Source organism: Heteronotia binoei, unplaced genomic scaffold (assembly GCF_032191835.1).
Source record: "Heteronotia binoei isolate CCM8104 ecotype False Entrance Well unplaced genomic scaffold, APGP_CSIRO_Hbin_v1 ptg000334l, whole genome shotgun sequence".
Classification (NCBI taxonomy): domain Eukaryota; kingdom Metazoa; phylum Chordata; class Lepidosauria; order Squamata; family Gekkonidae; genus Heteronotia; species Heteronotia binoei.
Window position 1 is genome coordinate 981776 of NW_026800018.1, and position 19939 is coordinate 1001714.

The 19939-nt window shown below is 39.6% G+C and overlaps 1 protein-coding gene across 15 annotated transcripts in view; it reads right to left on the reverse strand.

The window, feature by feature from the left end:
* LOC132590604 (gephyrin) overlaps nucleotides 1-19939 on the reverse strand; it is a 686862-nt gene that overhangs the window by 349305 nt on the left and 317618 nt on the right. For 7 of the 15 annotated variants that reach the window (XM_060263562.1, XM_060263559.1, XM_060263570.1 and 4 more), the window contains exon 5: nucleotides 13892-13930. The exons of the other annotated variants lie outside the window; for them this stretch is intronic. In XM_060263562.1, the coding sequence (XP_060119545.1) occupies nucleotides 13892-13930 (39 nt within the window). The remainder of the gene's footprint in view (nucleotides 1-13891; nucleotides 13931-19939) is intronic. 15 annotated transcript variants of the gene reach the window in all.

Consider the following 19939-nt stretch of genomic DNA (forward strand, 5'->3'; position numbering starts at 1 on the left):
ATCTGTATGTGATATCTGATGGGGAAAATACAATTCAGAAAGATACATGGATGACAACTTCACTGAAATTTCTTGAGCAGTATCTGTATTGCAGCTTTCACGGTGATGCCATTTGAAATAACTTTTACATTTTTTGTTAGGCTGAAGTTATTCATAGAGACTCCTCTGCCAAACTACCTATGAAAAGGTAAAGGTAGTCCCCTGTGCAAGCACCAGTCATTTCCGACTCTGGGGTGACATTGCATCATGATGTTTTCATGGCAAGATTTTTTACGGGGTAGTTTGCCATTGCCTTCCCCAGTCATCTACACTTTCCCCCCAGCAAGCTGGGTACTCATTTTACTGACCTCGGAAGGATGGAAGGCTGAGTTAACCTTGAGCTGGCTACCTGAACTCAGCTTCTGCTGGGATCGAACTCAGATCGTGAGCAGAGCTAACTAATGCAAAACTTTACTACCAGTTGTGGAAATCTGATCAGGATTCTAGAGTTCACTTTCACTAAAATGCTGAGTCTCTTTCTTGACTATAACGAGTCTTTTAACATATTCTTCAGGTGCATTTTGTATAGTGGACTCATTGTTAATGTATGCAATTAAATCCACAAAATTAACCCCCAGTTCTAGATCTGGCAAGCCGTTTACTCTCTTCTGGTTTCAGTTCTCCAACTGTAAAGTGATTTTATAATTTTCACTGAATTATTTAGAACTCATGTTTTATAGAATGATGCTATGTAAATACATGGAACTTCTTTCCAAGATCATAACCCTTTAGCATTATCTGTATCTTGCTCTAAAACATGGTTTCAACAAATTATTTTATATGTATTAAAGTTTCCCACTTTCTCTATGGAGCTCAGTTTGGTTACATAGGGTTCTCATTCACCTTTAAAAGACTGGGAGATAATGATTTGTCCCATAGCTATCTATCTAAATGTAGTGAAGCAGGAGCTTTAAAGTGCATTTTCTAAAACCTAAACAAAACACTTTAGTCACTACATCCATTGAGCATATTTGAGTGGTTGCATATTGTTTTACAAGGCAGCCTTTCCTCTATTGTCCCCAACCCATCTTGAGTCTGAATCACTTTCTCTTTTTTTCTGTCATGGAACAGCTTTTGGTATTCACAAAAACAAAAAGAGTAACTAGTTTCATCATATTAATTGGACTAGAATGGAGATGTCTCACGTTGTCCAGTATCTGGCCAAGAGATTGTTAATCAAAGACTTTCAGAGATAAACCACAAAAGAAAAATGCTGCATTAACATTTGCCAAAGAAAGAAAAGTTTCCCAAATCAGCATCTGCAACAATAAGTTCTCCCATCTTAATTTAAACTATTTGGTACAGCCTGCCTAAGCAACACTCTTGTGATTGACAAAAGCTGCACACAAACACCAAAGTGATGATGGCGAAAAGGCAGTACCTCTCTACCACCATTGAGCCTGCACATAATTGTCCAACTGAGCTGTTTCATGTGATTCAGGGGCTTTTACATCATAATGCCAGGAAATTGGATTCTGACCACATGTCAACTCGCTGTTATCAAATTGCTACTTACTTTGCAGACAAAATTGCCCAGATCCACTATGGGTTAGATGGCACCATGGATGCATGTTCCCAGGGTTTCTTCTGTAGAAAAATCCCAGCAGGAACTCATTTGCATATTAGGCCACACCTCTGACACCAAGCCAGCTAGAACTGCATTCCTGTATGTTCCTACTCAAAAAAGGCCTGAATGTTCCCATTATGTATCTCTGGCACCTGCTTGTCTGATTTATAGATGGGTTTCAACGTGATGGACTTTTAAGGATGTTCAGTCCATTTCAAGTGGAATACAATGACCTTTTAATAGCAAGACATGAAAAGCCCATCCAGGAATGCTTTGATTAAGGTTATGTATATTAGAATGCCAAAATATATCCATCACAACAGATAAATGAAGTGGAAGAAGTCAGCTGCTGGTTCTTGTTTATTCTTTCTGCCAAAGTGGATTTGGAAGGCTTTTATCCTGGATTTGGAATACTTTTAGTTCACTCACATCAAGTTCTAAGACTAGTTTGGTCTTAACAGGGAACTTGAAATTTACTGAACACACTAAACTCAACTGGTAAATATAACTGCTTATTAAATTATTTTTACTCTCCTTCCTATCTTCATAGGACTCTCGAAGTGGCTAGCAATTATAATAAATCCAATAAAACAAAAATGAAGTATCATTAGCACGGCAATAAATGAAAAGAATAAAACTACAGATTGGAAGAATACAGACAGAACCTAATAAAATGTAATAATCAGTAACAAACACAGAATCAAAGAATGGTAGTTATTTATCACAGAGATCAAAATGTTTATGCATGTGACCCCGAGAAATAAAAATGATTTTTTAACTTATGGCAAGATGATAAACACTCAGAGGAATATAAAGTCATGGCAAGATATTAAAGATTAAGGTGTAAACATTCAATTGTTGATATTAGAACAATCAGGCCAATGGCCCATCCAGTCCAACACTCTGTGTCACACAGATGCCAAAAAACCCAAGTGCCATCAAGAGGTCCACCAGTGGGGCTAGAAGCCCTGCCACTGTGCAACGTGATGGACTTTTAAGGATGTTCAGTCCTTAAAAGTCCCCCCCCCCCCAAGCACAAGAATACAGAGCATCACTGCCCCAGACAGAGAGTTCCAACAATATGCTGTGGCTAATAGCCACTGATGGAACTCTGCCCCATATGCTTATCTATTCCCCTCTTGAAGCTGCCTATGCTTGTAGCCGCTACCACATCCTGTGGCAGTGAATTCCACATGTTAATCACCCTTTGGGTGAAGAAGTACTTCCTTTTATCAGTTCTAACCCGACTGCTCAACAATTTCACTGAACACCCACAAGTTCTTGTATTGTGAGAAAGGGAGCAAAGTACTTCTTTCTCTACCTTCTCTATCCCATGCTTAATCTTGTAAACCTCTATCATGTCACCCCACAGTCGACATTTCTCCAAGCTAGAGTACCATGTGTTTTAACTTTTCTTCATAGGGAAAGTGTCATTCTTTAATCATTCTAGTTGCCCTTTTCTGCACTTTTTTCAATGCTATAATATCTTTTTTGAGGTGCGGTAACCAGAATTGTACACAGTACTCCAAATGAGGCTGCACCATCGATTTATACAGGGGCATTATGATAGTGGCTGATTTGTTTTCAATTCCCTTTCTAATAATTCCCAGCATGGTGTTGGCCTTTTTTAATTGCAATTGCACACTGTCTTGAAATTTTCAGTGAGTTATCTACCATGACCCCAAGATCTCTCTCTTGGTCAGTCTCTGCCAGTTCACACCCCATCAACCTGTATTTATAGCAAAGATTTTTGGCCCCAATGTGCATTACTTTGCACTTGTCCACACTGAACCTCATCTGCCACGTTGATGCCCACTCACCCAGCCTCAACAGATCCCTTTGGAGTGCCTCACAATCCTCTCTGGTTTTCACCACCCTGAACAATTTAGTGTCATCTGCAAACTTAGCCACTTCACTGCTTACTCCCGACTCCAAATCATTAATAAACAAATTAAAGGGCATAGGACTCAGTACTGAGCCCTGCGGCACCCCACTGCTTACCATCTTCCACTGTGAAAATTGCCATTTATAATCACTCTCTGTTTCCTATTAATTAGCCAGTTTTTGATCCACAAGAGGACTTGTCCTTTTACTCCATGACTATCTATTAGGATCATGAGTACTGAAGATGGCGTTCTAAGAGATGTGACTGAATTTGAACAGCTGATTATTAAACAAAAAGAGCATTTACTGCAATGGATATATAAGATGTTACTCCAGCTAGAAATGGAAGATGAATACGAGGGAAAAAATGTATGATTAAGTGGATGCAAAACCTTAAAGAACAGATGTAACAATGGGAACAACTACAGGGAAAAGATACCAAATTTAGTTAGCCAGACACTAAAATTGGTACAAAATGTTTTTCAGGTGGTATGTAACTCCAAAGAACATAAAAATCACAAAGGAAAATACTGGAAATGTCACGACATAGAAGGAACTTTCTTTCATATGCGGTGGACTTGTAAAAAAGAAAAAAGATACTGAAAATACTCCAAAATATGCAGAATATATTAAAGTTCAAATTCTCACTGGAAGCCCTATAAGGTGTTCTGTCTAACAAATTACCAAAAATTTTAGAAGAGCTATTCAAATACATGGTAATAGTGGCTAGAACTATTAATACAGCAAAATGAAAACTAGACATCTGTCGGTGATGACGACTGCAGATTTATATTCCGCCTTTCTCTATGAATCAGAGACTCAGAGCGGCTTACAATCGCCTTTATCTTCTCCCCCCACAACAGATACCCTGTGAGGTGGATGGGGCTGAGAGGGCTCTCACAGAAGCTGCCCTTTCAAGGACAACTCTTACGAAAGCTATGGCTGACCCAAGGCCATTCCAGCAGCTGCAAGTGGAGGAGTGGGGAATCAAACCCGGCTCTCTCAGATAAGAGTCCGCACACTTAACCACTACACCAAACTGGCTCTCATTTAGAATGGGAAATAAACTTGTTGAATGTGAGAAGCAGGTCTATTACAACATTTGAGGAAAGACAGAGTGCATATTTATGTGCATTACACTAGCAGGAGACAAACTTAAAGTGATAAAATATATACAAATGTACAGTATTGAAAAAGAAGTAGAATTAAAATATATCCCAAACATAGTATCCCAAATATAAATGGGTTCTCTATATGAGATATATGATAGACTTTCTTTACCACTGTGATATACTATTTATCTATTAAAGGTTCTAATGGATATGTAGAAGTAGCAAAAAATAAGTTATATTGAATATGTAGTAATATGTTGAAACCAGTGTAGTCAATATAGATTAGTTATCAAGTTTGAAACTTAAAACTTAAATGAGGAATGCAATTGTACCCCAACAGAAATAAAAATTATTTTATTTTATAAATAATACCTTAAAATTATAATGAAGAGGATGAAAGGGAAATGTCTGTGTCCTATACATTATGCACTATGTGATTGTCTTTGACAAATGTAATTATGTTGTACAACCCATTTTTTCCTTTTTCATTTCTGTATCCTCACTGTTTTTCTAAAAGAAATATTTTTTTAAATGCTTTTGTCTGTAAAAACAAAGAAGGTAGGCAACCCTCTCAAGGCAGATTTTCAAAGCATAGTGCCACCATGGAAAAGGTCTATCTTATTTGCCCATAAACCATCCCTTAGACCACAATGATAGGTCATGGAACCAGGTCTTGACCTGGATGTAGGGTTAGTTTTAGATGGGTATGCTTTAGGTATGCTGGCTCTAAGCAACTTAGAGTCTGAAAGTACATTTTCTGTATACTATTTTCGGTCTCTTTAAGGGGAAAAGCGGCATAGAAATGTTATAAAAACCAAAGAAACAAATATAACCCTGCACACCATATCTTCAGAAAACTTTCCCTGCAGTTTTTAAGCAGTACACAGGAAAACAGAAATTCTAATGTATCTGACTCAAAACTACATGGTGTCAAGCAGAAGTCCCCCAAGAACACATTGCAGGACCTGCCCCTTAAGGAACAATTTCAAGAACAAAACACTGCTTCCAAGCTACATCCCAGCCAAATTGATAGGACTGAACATTTCTGAAAGATACAGACGAACTTCTAGGGCTTTATTATTCCTTTCTAGTTCCTACCCAAGGCCATATATCAGTGTAACTAAGAAACTGGGTTAGAAAAGAGACCAAAAAAGATCTAGGCATCTGGTATAATAATTGCTATTATTCAGAAGTTTCCATGACTACCTTCAAATATCATACCCCAATAGCAACGTATTTAGGACACACCAACAGCAGTTCAAATTGATGGCATGTAAAGAAAGATATTTTCAATAAAATCCTGACTATATTTTACAAATTTTTCAGAGAAGAACTTGAAGAGCTTCACTTCTACCCTCACATTAGAAAAAATAAAGGCCAGTTCTTTCTGTGATTCCTGAAGTGTCTGCATTGATCAAAACACATTGGTTGTTCAAGCATATCTACTATCCTAAAACCCAAAGCAGTCCTGTTTGGGACTCTTATCTGTAAACCTACACAGCATAATAAAAAGTAGAGACATCACACCACCAACATACAGTTCATACAGTCAATAGGCTTCCCAAATCCCCCGCCTAGCCGGGGCCCCCCCGATTTGGAGTCTTCTCCACCCGCTCGCCAAACATCCGGAAAGCGGAGGAGGGGGGAATGGTGGCCCTTCCCACCCAGCCTTGATCCCAGCAGCTTCTCCTTGCCCTTCCCTTCCCACCCAGCCCCGATCTCAGCAGCCTTTCTTCAGTTTTCCCAGGCTGCTTCCCACCCCCAATCAGCTGGCTGGCGGGGGGGGGGGAGAGGAAGCCCCGCCTGCAAAGGACCATGTGCCTTTGCACCTCTGGAGGCTTGACTTGAAAGGCTTCAATTTAGGATGGTGTGTCTGTGTTTCTGTGAAGAAGCTGGCAGCAACTGGTGAGTAGAGAGGCCGATCCGCTGCTTCAGACTTGCCAGAAAGGGGGGGGGGGGAGAGAGAGAGAGGGAAACGTCTTCATTATTCCCTATGTGATCGATTCTCATAGGGTATAATGGGGAATTGTTCTGGAGGTTTCGGGGGCTCTGGGGGAGCTGTTTTTTGAGGTAGAGGCACCAAATTTTCAATATAGTATCTAGTGCCTCTCCCCAAAGTACCCCCCCAAGTTTCAAAATGATTGGACCAGGGGGTCCAATTCTATGAGCCCCAAAAGAAGGTGCCCCTGTCCTTCATTATTTCCTATGGAAGGAAGACATTTAAAAAGGTGTGCTGTCCCTTTGAATGTGATGGCCAGAACTCTCTTGGAGTTCAATTATGCTTGTCACACCCTTGTTCCTGGCTCCGCCCCCAGTATCTCCTGGCTCCACCACCAAAGTCCCCAGATATTTCTTGAATTGGACTTGGCAACCCTAACAGTCAAAGCAATAGTATTTCTAGTGGCTATAAGGAAGGCTGAGCACTGAAGAATACGTGCTTTCAAATTGTGGTGATGGAGAAGACACAAGAGTCTCTTGGATGGCAAGGAGATCAAATCAGTCAATCCTAAAGGAAATCAACCCTGACTGTTCTTTGGAAGGTCAGATACTGAAGCTGAAGCTCGAATACTTTGGCCACCAAATGAGAAAGGAGCACTCACTGGAGAAGACCCTAACGCTGGGAAAGACTGAAGGTAGAAGAAGAAGGGGATGGCAAGGGATGAGATGGTTAGACAGTGTTATCGATGCAACAAACGTGAATTTTAGTGAACTTAGGAGGATGGCGGAAGATAGAAGGGCCTGCTCTGATGTGGTCCATGGAGTCAGGAAGAGTTGGGACTTGCCTGTGCAACTGAACTGAAAATCTGAATTTCAATTCAACCTGAATGTGGCCAGCTGGCTGACAGGGGAAGCCCTACCCCCAACAGTCGATCATAGCCCCCGCTTGAAAAGAGCGGGTGCCATGTACGCCTGCCCTGCAAGCCGCAAATTTGCAGCTTGTGGGGAAGGTGCATGTGGTGCCTGCTCTTTCCCAGTGGGGACTCTTCACTCCTGCCCTGCAAGTGGCAAATTCATGGCTTGCAGGAAAGGTGTGTAAGGTGCCTGCTCTTTCCAAGTGGGATGTGTCTGTTCCTGCCTACAAGCAGCAAATTCACAGCTTACAGGACAGGCATGTGGGGGCAACCTGCTGTTTCCAAGAAGGAGCTGTGTGCACCTGCCCTGCAAGCGGCAAATTAACATGATGCTATCATAAGAAAATGAGAGAAACCATGTTGGATCAGGCCAATGGGCCCATCCAGTCCAACACTCTGGATCACACAGTGGCCAAAAAACCCAAGAGGTCCATCAGGTGGTCCACCAAGGCACTAGAAGCCTTCCCACTGTTCTCCCCCCAAGCACCAAGAATACAGAGCATCAAGCCCCAGATAGAGTGTTCCACAGTGCCTATTAGCTCTGTGGCTAATAGCCACTGATGAACCTCTGCTCCATATGTTTATCCAATCCCTTCTTGAAGCTGTCTATGCTTGTAGCTGACACCACCTTCTGTGGTAGTGAATTCCAAGTGTTAATCATCCTTTGGACGAAGAAGTACCTCCTTTTATCTGTTCTAACCTGACTGCTCAGTAATTTAATTGAGTGTCCACAAGCTCTTGTATTGTGAGAAAGGGAGAAAAGTACTTTTTTCTATACTTTCTCTATCCTATGCATAATCTTGTAAACCTCTATCATATCACCCCTCAGTCATAGTTTCTCCAAGCTAAAGAGCCCCAAGTGTTTTAACCCTTCTTCATAGGGAAAGTATTCCAAACCTTTAATCATTCTAGTTGCCTTTTCTGCACTTTTTCCAATGCTATAATATCTTTTTTGAAGTGTGGTGACCAGAATTACACACAGTACTCCAACTGAGGCCGCACCATCAATTTATACAGGGACATTATGATACTGACTGATTTGTTCTCAATTGCCTAATAATCCCCAGCATAGCACTGCCATTTTTTATTGCCGTTGCAGACTTTCTAGACATTTTCAGTGAGTTATCTACAACTCCAAGATCTCTCTCTTGGTCAATCTCTCTCTCTTGGTCAATCTCATACAGATCAACTTACGTACATTTTAGTTTGGATTTTTGGCTCCAATGTGCATTATTTTGCGCTTGGTTACATTGACACCTACTCGCCCAGCCTCAACAGATCCTTTTGGAGTGCCTCACAATCCTCTCTGGTTCTTACCACCCTGAACAATTTAGTGTCATCTGCAAACTTAGCTACTTCACTGCTTACTCCCAACTCCAAATAATTAATGAACAAGTTAAAAAGCATCGGGCGCAGTACTTAGCCCTGTGGCACCTCACTGCTTACCACCCTCCACTGTGGACTCTACCCATTTATACTCCCTCTTTGTTTCCTATTAAATAGCCAGTTTTTGATCCACAAGAAGATTTGTCCTTTTACCCCATGACTTTTGAGCTTACTTAGGAAACTTTGATGAGGAACTTTATCAAAAGCTTTCTGGAAGTCAAGCTAAATCACAGCTATTGGGTCCCCATTTCCCAAGTGTTTGTTTACCTCCTCAAAGAATTCTAACAGGTGAGACAAGATTTTCCCTCACAGAACCCATGCTGTCTTCCTCAATAGCTTTTGTTCATCAATGTGCCTACTAATTATCTTTTTAATAACAGTTCCCACCAACTTCCTTGGTATTGAAATCAGACTGACTGGCCTGTAATTTCCTGGATCTCCTCTGGAACCCCTTTTAAAGATGGGGGTGATGTTAGTTACCTTCCAGTTCTCAGGAATGGAGGCAGTTTTTAATGAAAGATTACATATTTTTGTCAGGAGATCCACAAATTCATACTTGAGTTCTTTCAGAACTCTTGGATGTATGCAATCCGGGCCCGGTGATTTATAGGTTTTTAAATTATGTATTAGTTGTAGGAACTTCTCTCTCGTTGCCTCAGTATGACTCAGGCCTTTTAACACCTCTCCTGAAATCAGAGCCAGGGATGCCCCCCCTCCCAGAACACCCCCCCCCCATCCCCCTGCTTGGGAGAAGATGGGACTTGGCAACCCTAGTTTTAGCCAAACTCTTTTTTTTAAAAAAAAAATAAGCTTATTGTAGTGGATGACTGCTTCAATGATATATAAAGACTGGATTGGCCATAACTGGGAGAATTTTATTGGAAGGGTGAGTTGTCTGTGTTGATGTAGTTAATAATCACTGATAATACCAATGCTGAATATGATTGTTTACACTCATATTTCAAATTCAGTTTTGAAATGTACTGTTTATTCATTAGTTCCTGTCAGAGCTTTTTTTGAGCAGGAACACATGGGAATGCAGTTCCTGCTGGCTTGGTATCAGTTCTGGCTGACTTGGTTTCAGAGGATGTGGCCTAATTTGCAAATAAGTTCCTGCTGGGCTTTTTCTACAAAAAAAGGCGTGGTCCTGTATTTCACTATTTGAAAGGAAGCTGCAATGATGAGGAAATGTCTTAAACATAAAAACTTTGCAGAACTGAAAACTGGAGGCAAAGGAACACTGGTGCCATAGCGGCCATAAAAAATCCATTTGGTTCACGTGACAGGGGAAGTCACATAAGCAAGCTGAGAACTGCAGTTTCCTTTGCTTGAAATACTGGATGCATCGAATGTTGATCAGAATAGGCACTATACGAGTAATTCAATCTTTTCAAAGTGAACACCAGATGGATTAACATGCTATTGATACCATGAAAATTGCAGGAAGCAGATTACAAAGGAGACCAAAAGTCATGGCTTGACAAAAAAAGATGTACCTGGTTAGAAGGGAAAGAAAAATAAGTAAAAAGGTTTTAAGCTTGATGTTGTGTTTAGTCTTCCCTACAGCTGATATTCAAGCTTTCATCTATTTTACAAGAATAGCTACACATACCTTCTGGTACTATACTGATGATATATAACTTCTTAATCTGGATTTATAGAAAGATCATCATTGTTCCAAGTCACAGTCTGGTTTGAAAATTACATTTGTGAAAAAATAATCACAGAAGTCCACTCATGAAAATTACATCCGTACTGCATCATTACTGAAGACTGGTGTCTCTTAAATAATTTACTTATTCCAGAAAGAATATCTGAATATTTTCATGTAAAATATTATAAGATACAAAGGAGGATTTTAAATGTAACATGTGGTTCTAGAGAAATTAGAATATTCAGTGATTATACTATAAAAAAGAGAGAGCTTCTGAATTTTTAGGGAGACCAAGAATTCTATTAGGGAAATTTTGTGTCATTGTTCACATATATATTTTTAGAAGTATAAGAATCTCTGACAGATAAAATTCCTGAATACACAACTAGGATGCTTTAAAAGAGAAGAAAGAAAAGCATACATACAAGAAAACAGGATCTGAAATTCTACTTTAACTGTAACAGACTGAAATAATACAAAACTCTTATTTTAGCAAGAAATTCATCCAAAAGCTATTAGTTCGAAAATATTAAGCTTTTGGTCTACATGAAAAAACACTTCCCTGAAAGAGACACGGTAACAACAAAAACTGCTTTGAACTAGGAGTGGTAATTCCGATTCAGGCATGTAAGGCCACAGATCTTTTAAAAAATAATTAATAAAGTTATGATATCACTGATGAGCAGATAAGACAAAGCAGTCCTGAAAAAGGACAAAATCTGAGAACATGGTTGGAAATGCTAGACAGGCTGTTTTCAAGGCAGAAAGAAATTATAAATAAAAACATTTTCCTTAATTACAAAAAAATCTACAAGTTCCACTAAAATTAATATGTATTTGTGTTATGTTTAAAATAAACTCTAGGAATTGTATGTAATTTGCTATCCCACTTGGAAGTCAATGTTACTTAATAAAAAAACTCCTCTTGAAAATTTTGCTCTGATAATTTTTTCAGATATAATTTTTTACGTTAAAGAATATCAGATAACTAGTACTACATGACTGCAGTTATATTTACCTTTTAAAAAAATCTAACCAGATGGCAACTTGCTAGCATAATGGTTCAATTTAAAACGAAAGATCTACAGCAGCATTTATAAGCTACGTTAAAGATAAAAGAATCAACAAACTGAAGATTTTTGATTTCTGGAACAGAAGAATGAGAATTCTTCCAAGATACTCTCAATTGTCTCTGAAGTAAACGTGACCAATTCCCATATGAAAGTTGAAAAAAACAGTGAAAGTTAAATTGGGCAAAGATCTGAGTCTGGAACTTAGGGAAGGTTGGAATTCTTTGTAATTCCTGTACAAGTTTCACAATATTGTAAAACAGATTGTAGTTACACTCAGATATATGATTTTCAACATGAAGCCATCAATGTAATTTTCAGCAGGCATTACATTCTGCCACCCAACTATGAAAGTGAAAGGATGTTGGTCCAGCCAGGTTCTAGGTCATGTGTACAGATATGGTAAAGAGAGAGAAGATAACAGGAACAAAAAGCAGCACAGATTATTGTGTGAAACACAGAATTGGCTTTTGTAGTAGATACTGTAAGTATTCTCAGCATTGTAAGGGTACATCTGAAGTGGAAATATTATTTTGGAAGGTCCTTTTCTATTGGGAGTGCTACATTGAGAAAAACATATAATTCCAAAGGAAAATTATTTTAAAATATTTTAAAAAGTTTATACCCTTTTGCTACACTTGTAAGAATGAAGCTCAATAATTTGCAACCCTACCTTTCTTCGCAAACTGCCAGAAAGTTAGTCATTGAATGGAATTATTGTTCCTAGTTTTTCTTTTGGAACAGGCTAAATGTTCTTTAATTATCCTAACTGCATCAACATTGAGATCTCACAAGCTTTACACCATAACATACCCTAGATTATTTTTTTTCTCATCTTTCTGCTTTTAATGCAGATAATTTCCTCCTCTGAAATCAATAAAAGAGCCAGGATTCATTACATATTATTCTCCCTCAATCTTTAAGACCAACACTGCTATTACTTGCTATACTCTGGGCATGAAAACAAAGTTTCCAAATTTAGGAGCAAGTAGTCAGAAACAATTCCTTTACAATTTCTTTCCTCATTTGTATCTATCAAAATATAATGTTCTTAGCTGATCTGAATATCAATAAAATGGGCATGTAATAAACTATGCCAAGCAGCCTAACTGAACGATTCCAAAAGGAACAGTCTGAACCCATTTATAAACAGCAAGTATCCTCATTACTAAATCTTTACACACCTTGAGAAAGATTTATGTGATAAATAGCTGAAGAAAAGGCTATAAATGAGACCCAGACCCTCTCAATCTTTCTAGATGAGATTTGAGAATTCTGATGAAAAAAGAGCAGAAAGAAAGAGATAATGTTTTAAAAATGTGGGCTTATGAGCTTGAACAAGGACATTTTGGTGCTATATCTGAGCATTTTCACTTCCTCCCATTATTATTTGCATGTTTGGAAGAGTAAGCAGTAAAGAAGCAGAACAGGAGTGGCAAACAATCAGCAGATGGACAGGATGGCATAAAACAGCAATGCTGGTCTGAAGTCAGGTTTCAAGGGCAGCATAGGGTCAATGTAAGCTAGTGGTCAAGCGGACATGGCAGGAAGGAAAAGACAGACACGCAACCAGTTGATAGAGCAGTTATCAATCAATCAGCAGGTGCTCAAAACATCAGGGTAGCAATTTCATGAAGTCAGCAGATGCATACAGCAGCAGGGGAGCAATGCTAGCCAACCAAAAGAGGGAAGAAGTTCAGCAGGAGGTAACTGCCCATTAACAGTCATATACAAATGGCAGCAAGTAGTCATGGGCAGTACCTTGGGTAGTCCTATGTCAGACAATCAATGATGAAGAGGATCATTCCAGGTAATCATTCGGTAAAACTTGAGTTGCAATACCAGACAGTCAGCAAATAGACAAAGCAGAAAGAAAGCAATGAATGCCATATACTTTTTACAATGCAGAGTATCAAGAGGGCAGTGCCCATGAATAACCAGATTAAGGTCCTGGCAAGGACAAAGAGAAGCTCTTGAATAGATTGCCAGGCAGCAGGATGGCATTAAATTTTTAAGTAATTAAGGATACTGTAAGTGAAAGAACCCCAGAATCTGGATGCTCATCTTCCAACAACAGCATTAGATCGACGAAGTGTATAATGAAAATCCACAAGAGTACAGCACACAAATGGAAATGAAGCTGAGCCCTGGTGTTTAGGGAGGTCTGGGGACCCTCCTATAAACAAAATTTTAAAAATGAGAATCCACAAGGAAATTAAATAGATGAGAAAGCATCTAAAACTGCTTCTAGTAATAAAATAAAACAAACTAAAATACTAGCAAAGAACTAGATCAGAAATGTGGCTGGGATTGAAGATGTTGCTTACCCCTTTCTGGAGCCCACAAAATGGGAATGTTGGGAATTTCTGCAGCAGAAAAACAGAAGAGAAAAAGGGATTTCTGACTCCCAGGTTCAAGGAAAAGCAGATCAATTTAGGGATGGTGATGTGCTTAGTGCAAAACAAGAACTGGATAGAACCTTTGCCCATTCCCAGATGCAAACGTTTTCTGAGATTTGAGAAAGGTTTGAAAACCCCACAGCATTTAATATTACAATCTCTCCCCCCCTCCATTTACAAAGCAAGAATATCACTTACCTGTAATTAATTTCTCTTGAGGAGTTTGCCCACATACAGCCTACATACTAGGTGATGATGGTATTTTTCATGGAAATAAGCTTTATGTCTAGGCACAACCCCTCCCCTTGAATAATGAAATCACGTATGTACATGCACACACACACAGAGCTGTCTGCAGACAATGCCAAGCAGTGGAAAGATTTTATATCATAACAGTATTCACCCTCTAAATTCTCTAAATTCAAAACAATATTTCCTCTAAATAAATCCTCTAAATTCAAAACAATATTTCATAACTTGCAAAATTTTGCACATTTTTGCATTAAAAAGTTGAACTAAGACTTTATGCAGACAATACTTTTCTAAGTGATTTAATTACAGGTAGCATTCTTCCTTCCTCAAGTTGCCCACACAGAGCCACATATATTGAAGAATGAAGTACTATTAACAACATCAGAAATGGTTTAAGGTTCTTTAAATCACAGTTAAAATCTGAATTGTAAATACTGATCTGCATTCCATAAATTAATCTATTATCTAACAACAAAAAGCAATTCAATACCTTTTATTAGAAGCAATCAAAATAACTTGTTATGCAAACTAGAAGTCTCAAAAGCTTTGCATATTGTACTGTAATAATATTGTAATAAAGGTATTATTATATACGTGACCCCCACTTCCTAAACATTGATTTATATTAATTCTGAATCAATGAGACTATTTCATCTATCTGATGATAATTTTATATGGTGCATCTGCTAAGAAAGCACAAAGCAGGGAAGAAGGAAATGCAGCCAAGAGGTGCTGCCTGACTAATGGAAGCACCCCAATAGCCAATAGGGTCCCCATGCTCTGACCTGAACCAGAAACGCTATAAAAAACAGGTCAAGTGAGAACACTCTCTGCTTGTGCAAAAAGACAGTCATGGCTCTCAAAACAGGATTTCTGGCAAAGGTTACAAAACAGCATCCTCGAGGCTAGTTCCAGTTTCTTTCCCCTCTCATCCCTCAATGGAATGTTCAAGACAATGGGTTCTATCAGGTGAGTATCTCCATATCTAAAGGTGCCTGGCAACATATGCCTAATTCTCTCTTGTCCTTGGTACTCCCTCCTGGCACCTATTGTGTTATCCTATGCTAACGTGCAAATCCAATGCACAAACCCTCTTTCCCTCCTGCCTCCTCCCCAGAGTACTGAGGTAAAATTAATCTCAAAAATTAAACCATTATGGCTCTTCCTGACACTCATTAGGAACCCATTCCCACCTTTTGTTTCAAACTGGGAATCCATTCAATACACCCAAGAAAGCCCATCAACGATTGTTAACTCAATTATTTTCACGGAGGGAGCAGTATAAAACATGTATAAAACATGACAGTAAGCTTGGCCCCTTCGTGCATTCTGTGGGCGCCATATACAGTTTGTACTCCCTGTTACTCTGTGTAAGTGGGTCTCCTTGATGTGTCACGCTGGTCATGCATATCCCCATCTCTATTTTTCACTACGAAGACTTCTGCACATTTGAACAGGTAAATATACCTCTTTAATAATCCCTGGAAGTCTGTATTTCTCACCCCTATTTTTCCTAGACTCTTGATTGTGTGTGTATTTTGACTGCTTATGTGTGATTTTTTCTAAGTAAACATTTTAAAATGATTTAAATCTGGAGTCTTCTTTCTGATACTGGACATTTGTATATTTGGTGAGAGAACCCTCTCCAAAAACAGCTCTACCTATGGTCTATCTCTTGCTAATTCTCCCATCAAAAGAGTAAATCCCTGCATTTCTGCTAACGGAAAGTGGCTTGAAGTTTATACCAAGTTGCATAGGATAGCATTTGACAACCAAATATAGCATATTCAATGGTGGCGGAAAGAGCCATCAAGTCATAGTTGACTTATGGTGACCTTGTGGGGTTTTCAAGGCAAGAGACATTAAGAGGTAGTTTGCCATTGCCTGCCTCCAAATTGTGACATGGGTATTCCTTGGAAGTCTCCCATCCAAATACTGGCAAGGGCTAACACTGCTTAGCTTCCAAGATATTACAAGACTGAGCTAGCTTGGGCTACCCAGGTCAGGGAGAATATCTGATAACACTGAATGAAATTAGATACATTTTATAGTTTTGAAATGTAACACAGTTTATATAAGAGGTGTATCAGCAAAAATGTAAAATTAAGAGATGTGTAAGGAATTTGATCAGTCTACTTCTGTGTATTTGCTGGAAGGTAGTGCATACCCACACACCCCAGTGTGACATAGGAAATTACCATATGCGTGATTCCACAGCCATTTTGTAGAGTCAGTCTAGAATACTACAACAGAGAAACCATTCTGAGCTGGAAGAAGTAAATTTATCATACTTTATCAAGCAAAGGATCATCAAGTTGTATACCTTTCAGGGAAAATATTCAGGAGACATAGAAGACTATTGAATAATGTATTACATAAAAATGTAAACATCTTAAGATCAGACACTTAAACATCCCTATTTCAATCATACATATTTCATTTTACATTTCAAGCAAAAATGCTTTTTCTGAATACTTTTTTACAGAAGTAGCATATTAGACAATGCAAAATATATTTTGTTACAATTACAGATGTATCATCTGAGAGGCAACTTAACGTGATCCTAAGAATAAGATATATGTACAAAAGCAAGACAAAAAGGAATACCTTCACCAAATGAATTAATAACCTGGAAAGCAGGAAAGAGAATGTATCTGGAATAATAAAATAATAAAACCTTGCATTCTGGACTAAGAAGCTGGGAACTAAACACCTACAGGGAATCAATTTCAAAGGCTACATAAGTGAAAGAGACCAACGAACAATCATATCAAGAAAAAAACTTCTGTTGACCAACATCATCCCATGACCAAAATCACTGCACTGAACAATTAACATTAAATTTATTATATAAGTTGAAACCTTTCTCCAGTATACTTACACATACTGCTTGGCTCCAAAGAACTGCTTTGGATCACACACAAGCCTTGCTCTCTAAAAACAGAATTTTGGTCTTTTAAAAGAATAGCTGATCCCAATTCCACATTGAAAACTATTTTCAAAGTACCCTTATTTCAAGGCAACCTTCACATTCCAGAGGCAGTAAACCTCTGCATACTAAAGCTAGAAGGCAACAGGGGAGAAATGGTTATCTATGCCCTGTTTCTTGGCTATGATGTGTGTGGGTTCTCCTCAAGAACCAAAAGTCTAAACTCCTGAAGCATAATTTTACAATTATTTGGATCCTGACTAAATACACATAAAACTAAATTAGGGAGGCTTCTTCAAAGATGGTAGATATATGAAAACATGTTTTTCAAGGAGTATCTTGAAGTCTGAGCAGTACCATGAAATGTATTTTGTTATTTTATTATTTTAAATTGTCACCTTAAAATTGTTTTTAAATTGACTGTTAGCCACCCTGAGTCAGCTTGTGGAGAGGGTGGGAGAAAAATCTAATTAAATAAATAAATAAAGGACAGACTCAACTGTCGAACTAACAACACTTGTATAAAGGAATTACATGTCACAGATGAGATTCATGAAAAAAGAAGCATGCAAATATGTACCTAGGCATTGTTCCACATAAATTTAAGTTAACTGAATATCTCTACTTTCTCTTTGACAGGAAGCTTTATTAATCAGTTTGCATGCAAGGCAGATAGGATAGCACACGAGGAAAATAGAATGAACAAGTGGGAACCTGAATAAAACATGTGGAGTCCGGAGTAGTGGCAACGGGTATAGTGGGGGGGGGGCAGGGAGCTGAGCCAGGCCAGGGGTGGAAGTGGCAGGGGTTGGGGCAACAACGTGAGGGGACAGGGAACCTGGCAGTGACAATGGGGGGGGGGGGGTAGTAAGGAGAGACTATAGGGAGAAGCAAGTCTGGAACTATGTGGGGAGCAAGGAGGATTCTCTGTATCCACTTACCCGTCTCTAGTGCTGTTTCTCCCTGTAGTCAAATTGATTAGAAGCTGATGGAAAAGTGCGTGGAGAGCAACTGAGGTGGCGGCTAAGGAGGTGTGGGTGGGTGAGAGGAGGCTCCTTCTCACCCCTGCTTCAGCTATCTTCTTTAAATTTTCCCATCAGCTTGTAAGTGGTGAGACTGCAGGGAAAAGCAGTGCTGCAGATAGGTGAGTGGATCTGAAGAATTCTCCTTGCTCTTTCCATAGCTCAAACTCTGCTTCCAACAGCCTTGTTGTTTAAAAGCCAATGGGAAAGTTTAAAGAGGGCAGCTGAGGCATGGAACCATGATAGGCCTGGCCTGGTGGTGACGGCAGGAACTCTCCTGACTATCCCACAGTCATGCTGCTGCAGTGGCAGCAGCAACAACTCTGCTGGAGGTTTGGCCCACTGCTTCACTGTCTCAGCAATGGTTCACACAGACTCCTGTGTTTTCCTCATTTATAAGGGCTGCAGCAATGGTTCACCCAAACTCCTGTGTTTTCCTCATTTGTAAGGGCTGCTCCAATTTCTCTTCCTCTCCTACTGTTCTCCTCCTTGCTCACCTGCTAAGAACAGTTCTCTACACTGGCACTATTGTTCGCTGTTTCAGGTATTTTAGTAAATCCCTCCTTTTTTGTTTTCTGGTTTTTCTGCAAACATCACCCAATTGTAGAATGATCTGTTTTGTGTTATTTTGGCCCTAGTCCAAGGATTTAAACATCTACAGATTGGGCAATGACCTATTAGAAATTAAGATTTCTTTTAAGCTACTTAGTGTAGTTCCAGTTGCAGAAGGATTTGTGGAAGTTCTTGTGATACTCATTGTTGTGTGTCAGTCAGGACTCAGCAACAGTGAGGCCTTCTCTGGGGAAGAAAAGCCTCAGGAAATGAGCTCTGAACCACCAAAAATGGCAAGCAAGAAGATGTCCTGCAGGCTTGTAGGAGTTCATAGCTGATGGATGATGTCTGCTGGAATGTCACCAGCAGATTCCAGCCCCATTCCAACTAGGGTTGCCAATCCCCAGGTGGGGGCAGGGGATCCCCCAGTTTGGAGACCCTCCCCCCACTTCAGAGTTGTCAGAAATCGGGGAGAGGGGAGGGAAATGTCTGCTGGGAACTCTATTATTCCCTATGGAGATTTATTCCCATAGAAAATCATGGAGAATTGATCTGCGGGTATCTAGGACTCGGGGGGGGGCTGTTTTTTTGGGTAGAGGCACCAAATTTTCAGTATAACATCTAATGCCTCTCCCCAAAATACCCCCCAAGTTTCAAAAAGATTGGACCAGGGGGTCCAATTCTATGAGCCCCAAAAGAAGGTGCCCCTATCCTTCATTATTTCCTATGGAAGGGAGGAATTGAAAAGGTGTGCCGTCCCTTTAAATGTGATGGCCAGAACTCCCTTTGGAGTTCAATTATGCTTGTCACAGCCTTGATCTTGGCTCCACCCCTAATGTCTCCTGGCTCCACCCCCAAAGTCCCCAGATATTTCTTGAATTGGACTTGGCAACCCTAATTCCAACAGAGGAAACTCAGATGTTGTTACAAGTCCTCCAGTTTCACCCACACCCTTTGAGTGCTGACGACAAAGGCTTAAAATGGAGCTTCTGGAAAGAAGACAAAACCCACATCTCCTGGCCTGATGCAGCTGCTTACTGATTATGGGTAGCTGCAGATGGCTTCGCAAGCAGATGGCTGCAATTAAGACCTTCCAGTAGAGACCTATAATAGCCAGTCACGGGAGACTGTTCAATCTGGAAGCAGCAAGTCACCAACTTCTTGACTCAGTGACTGCAGCTCTGACCACTGTTCTGTTTTGTTCATGTGGCCCTTGGATTA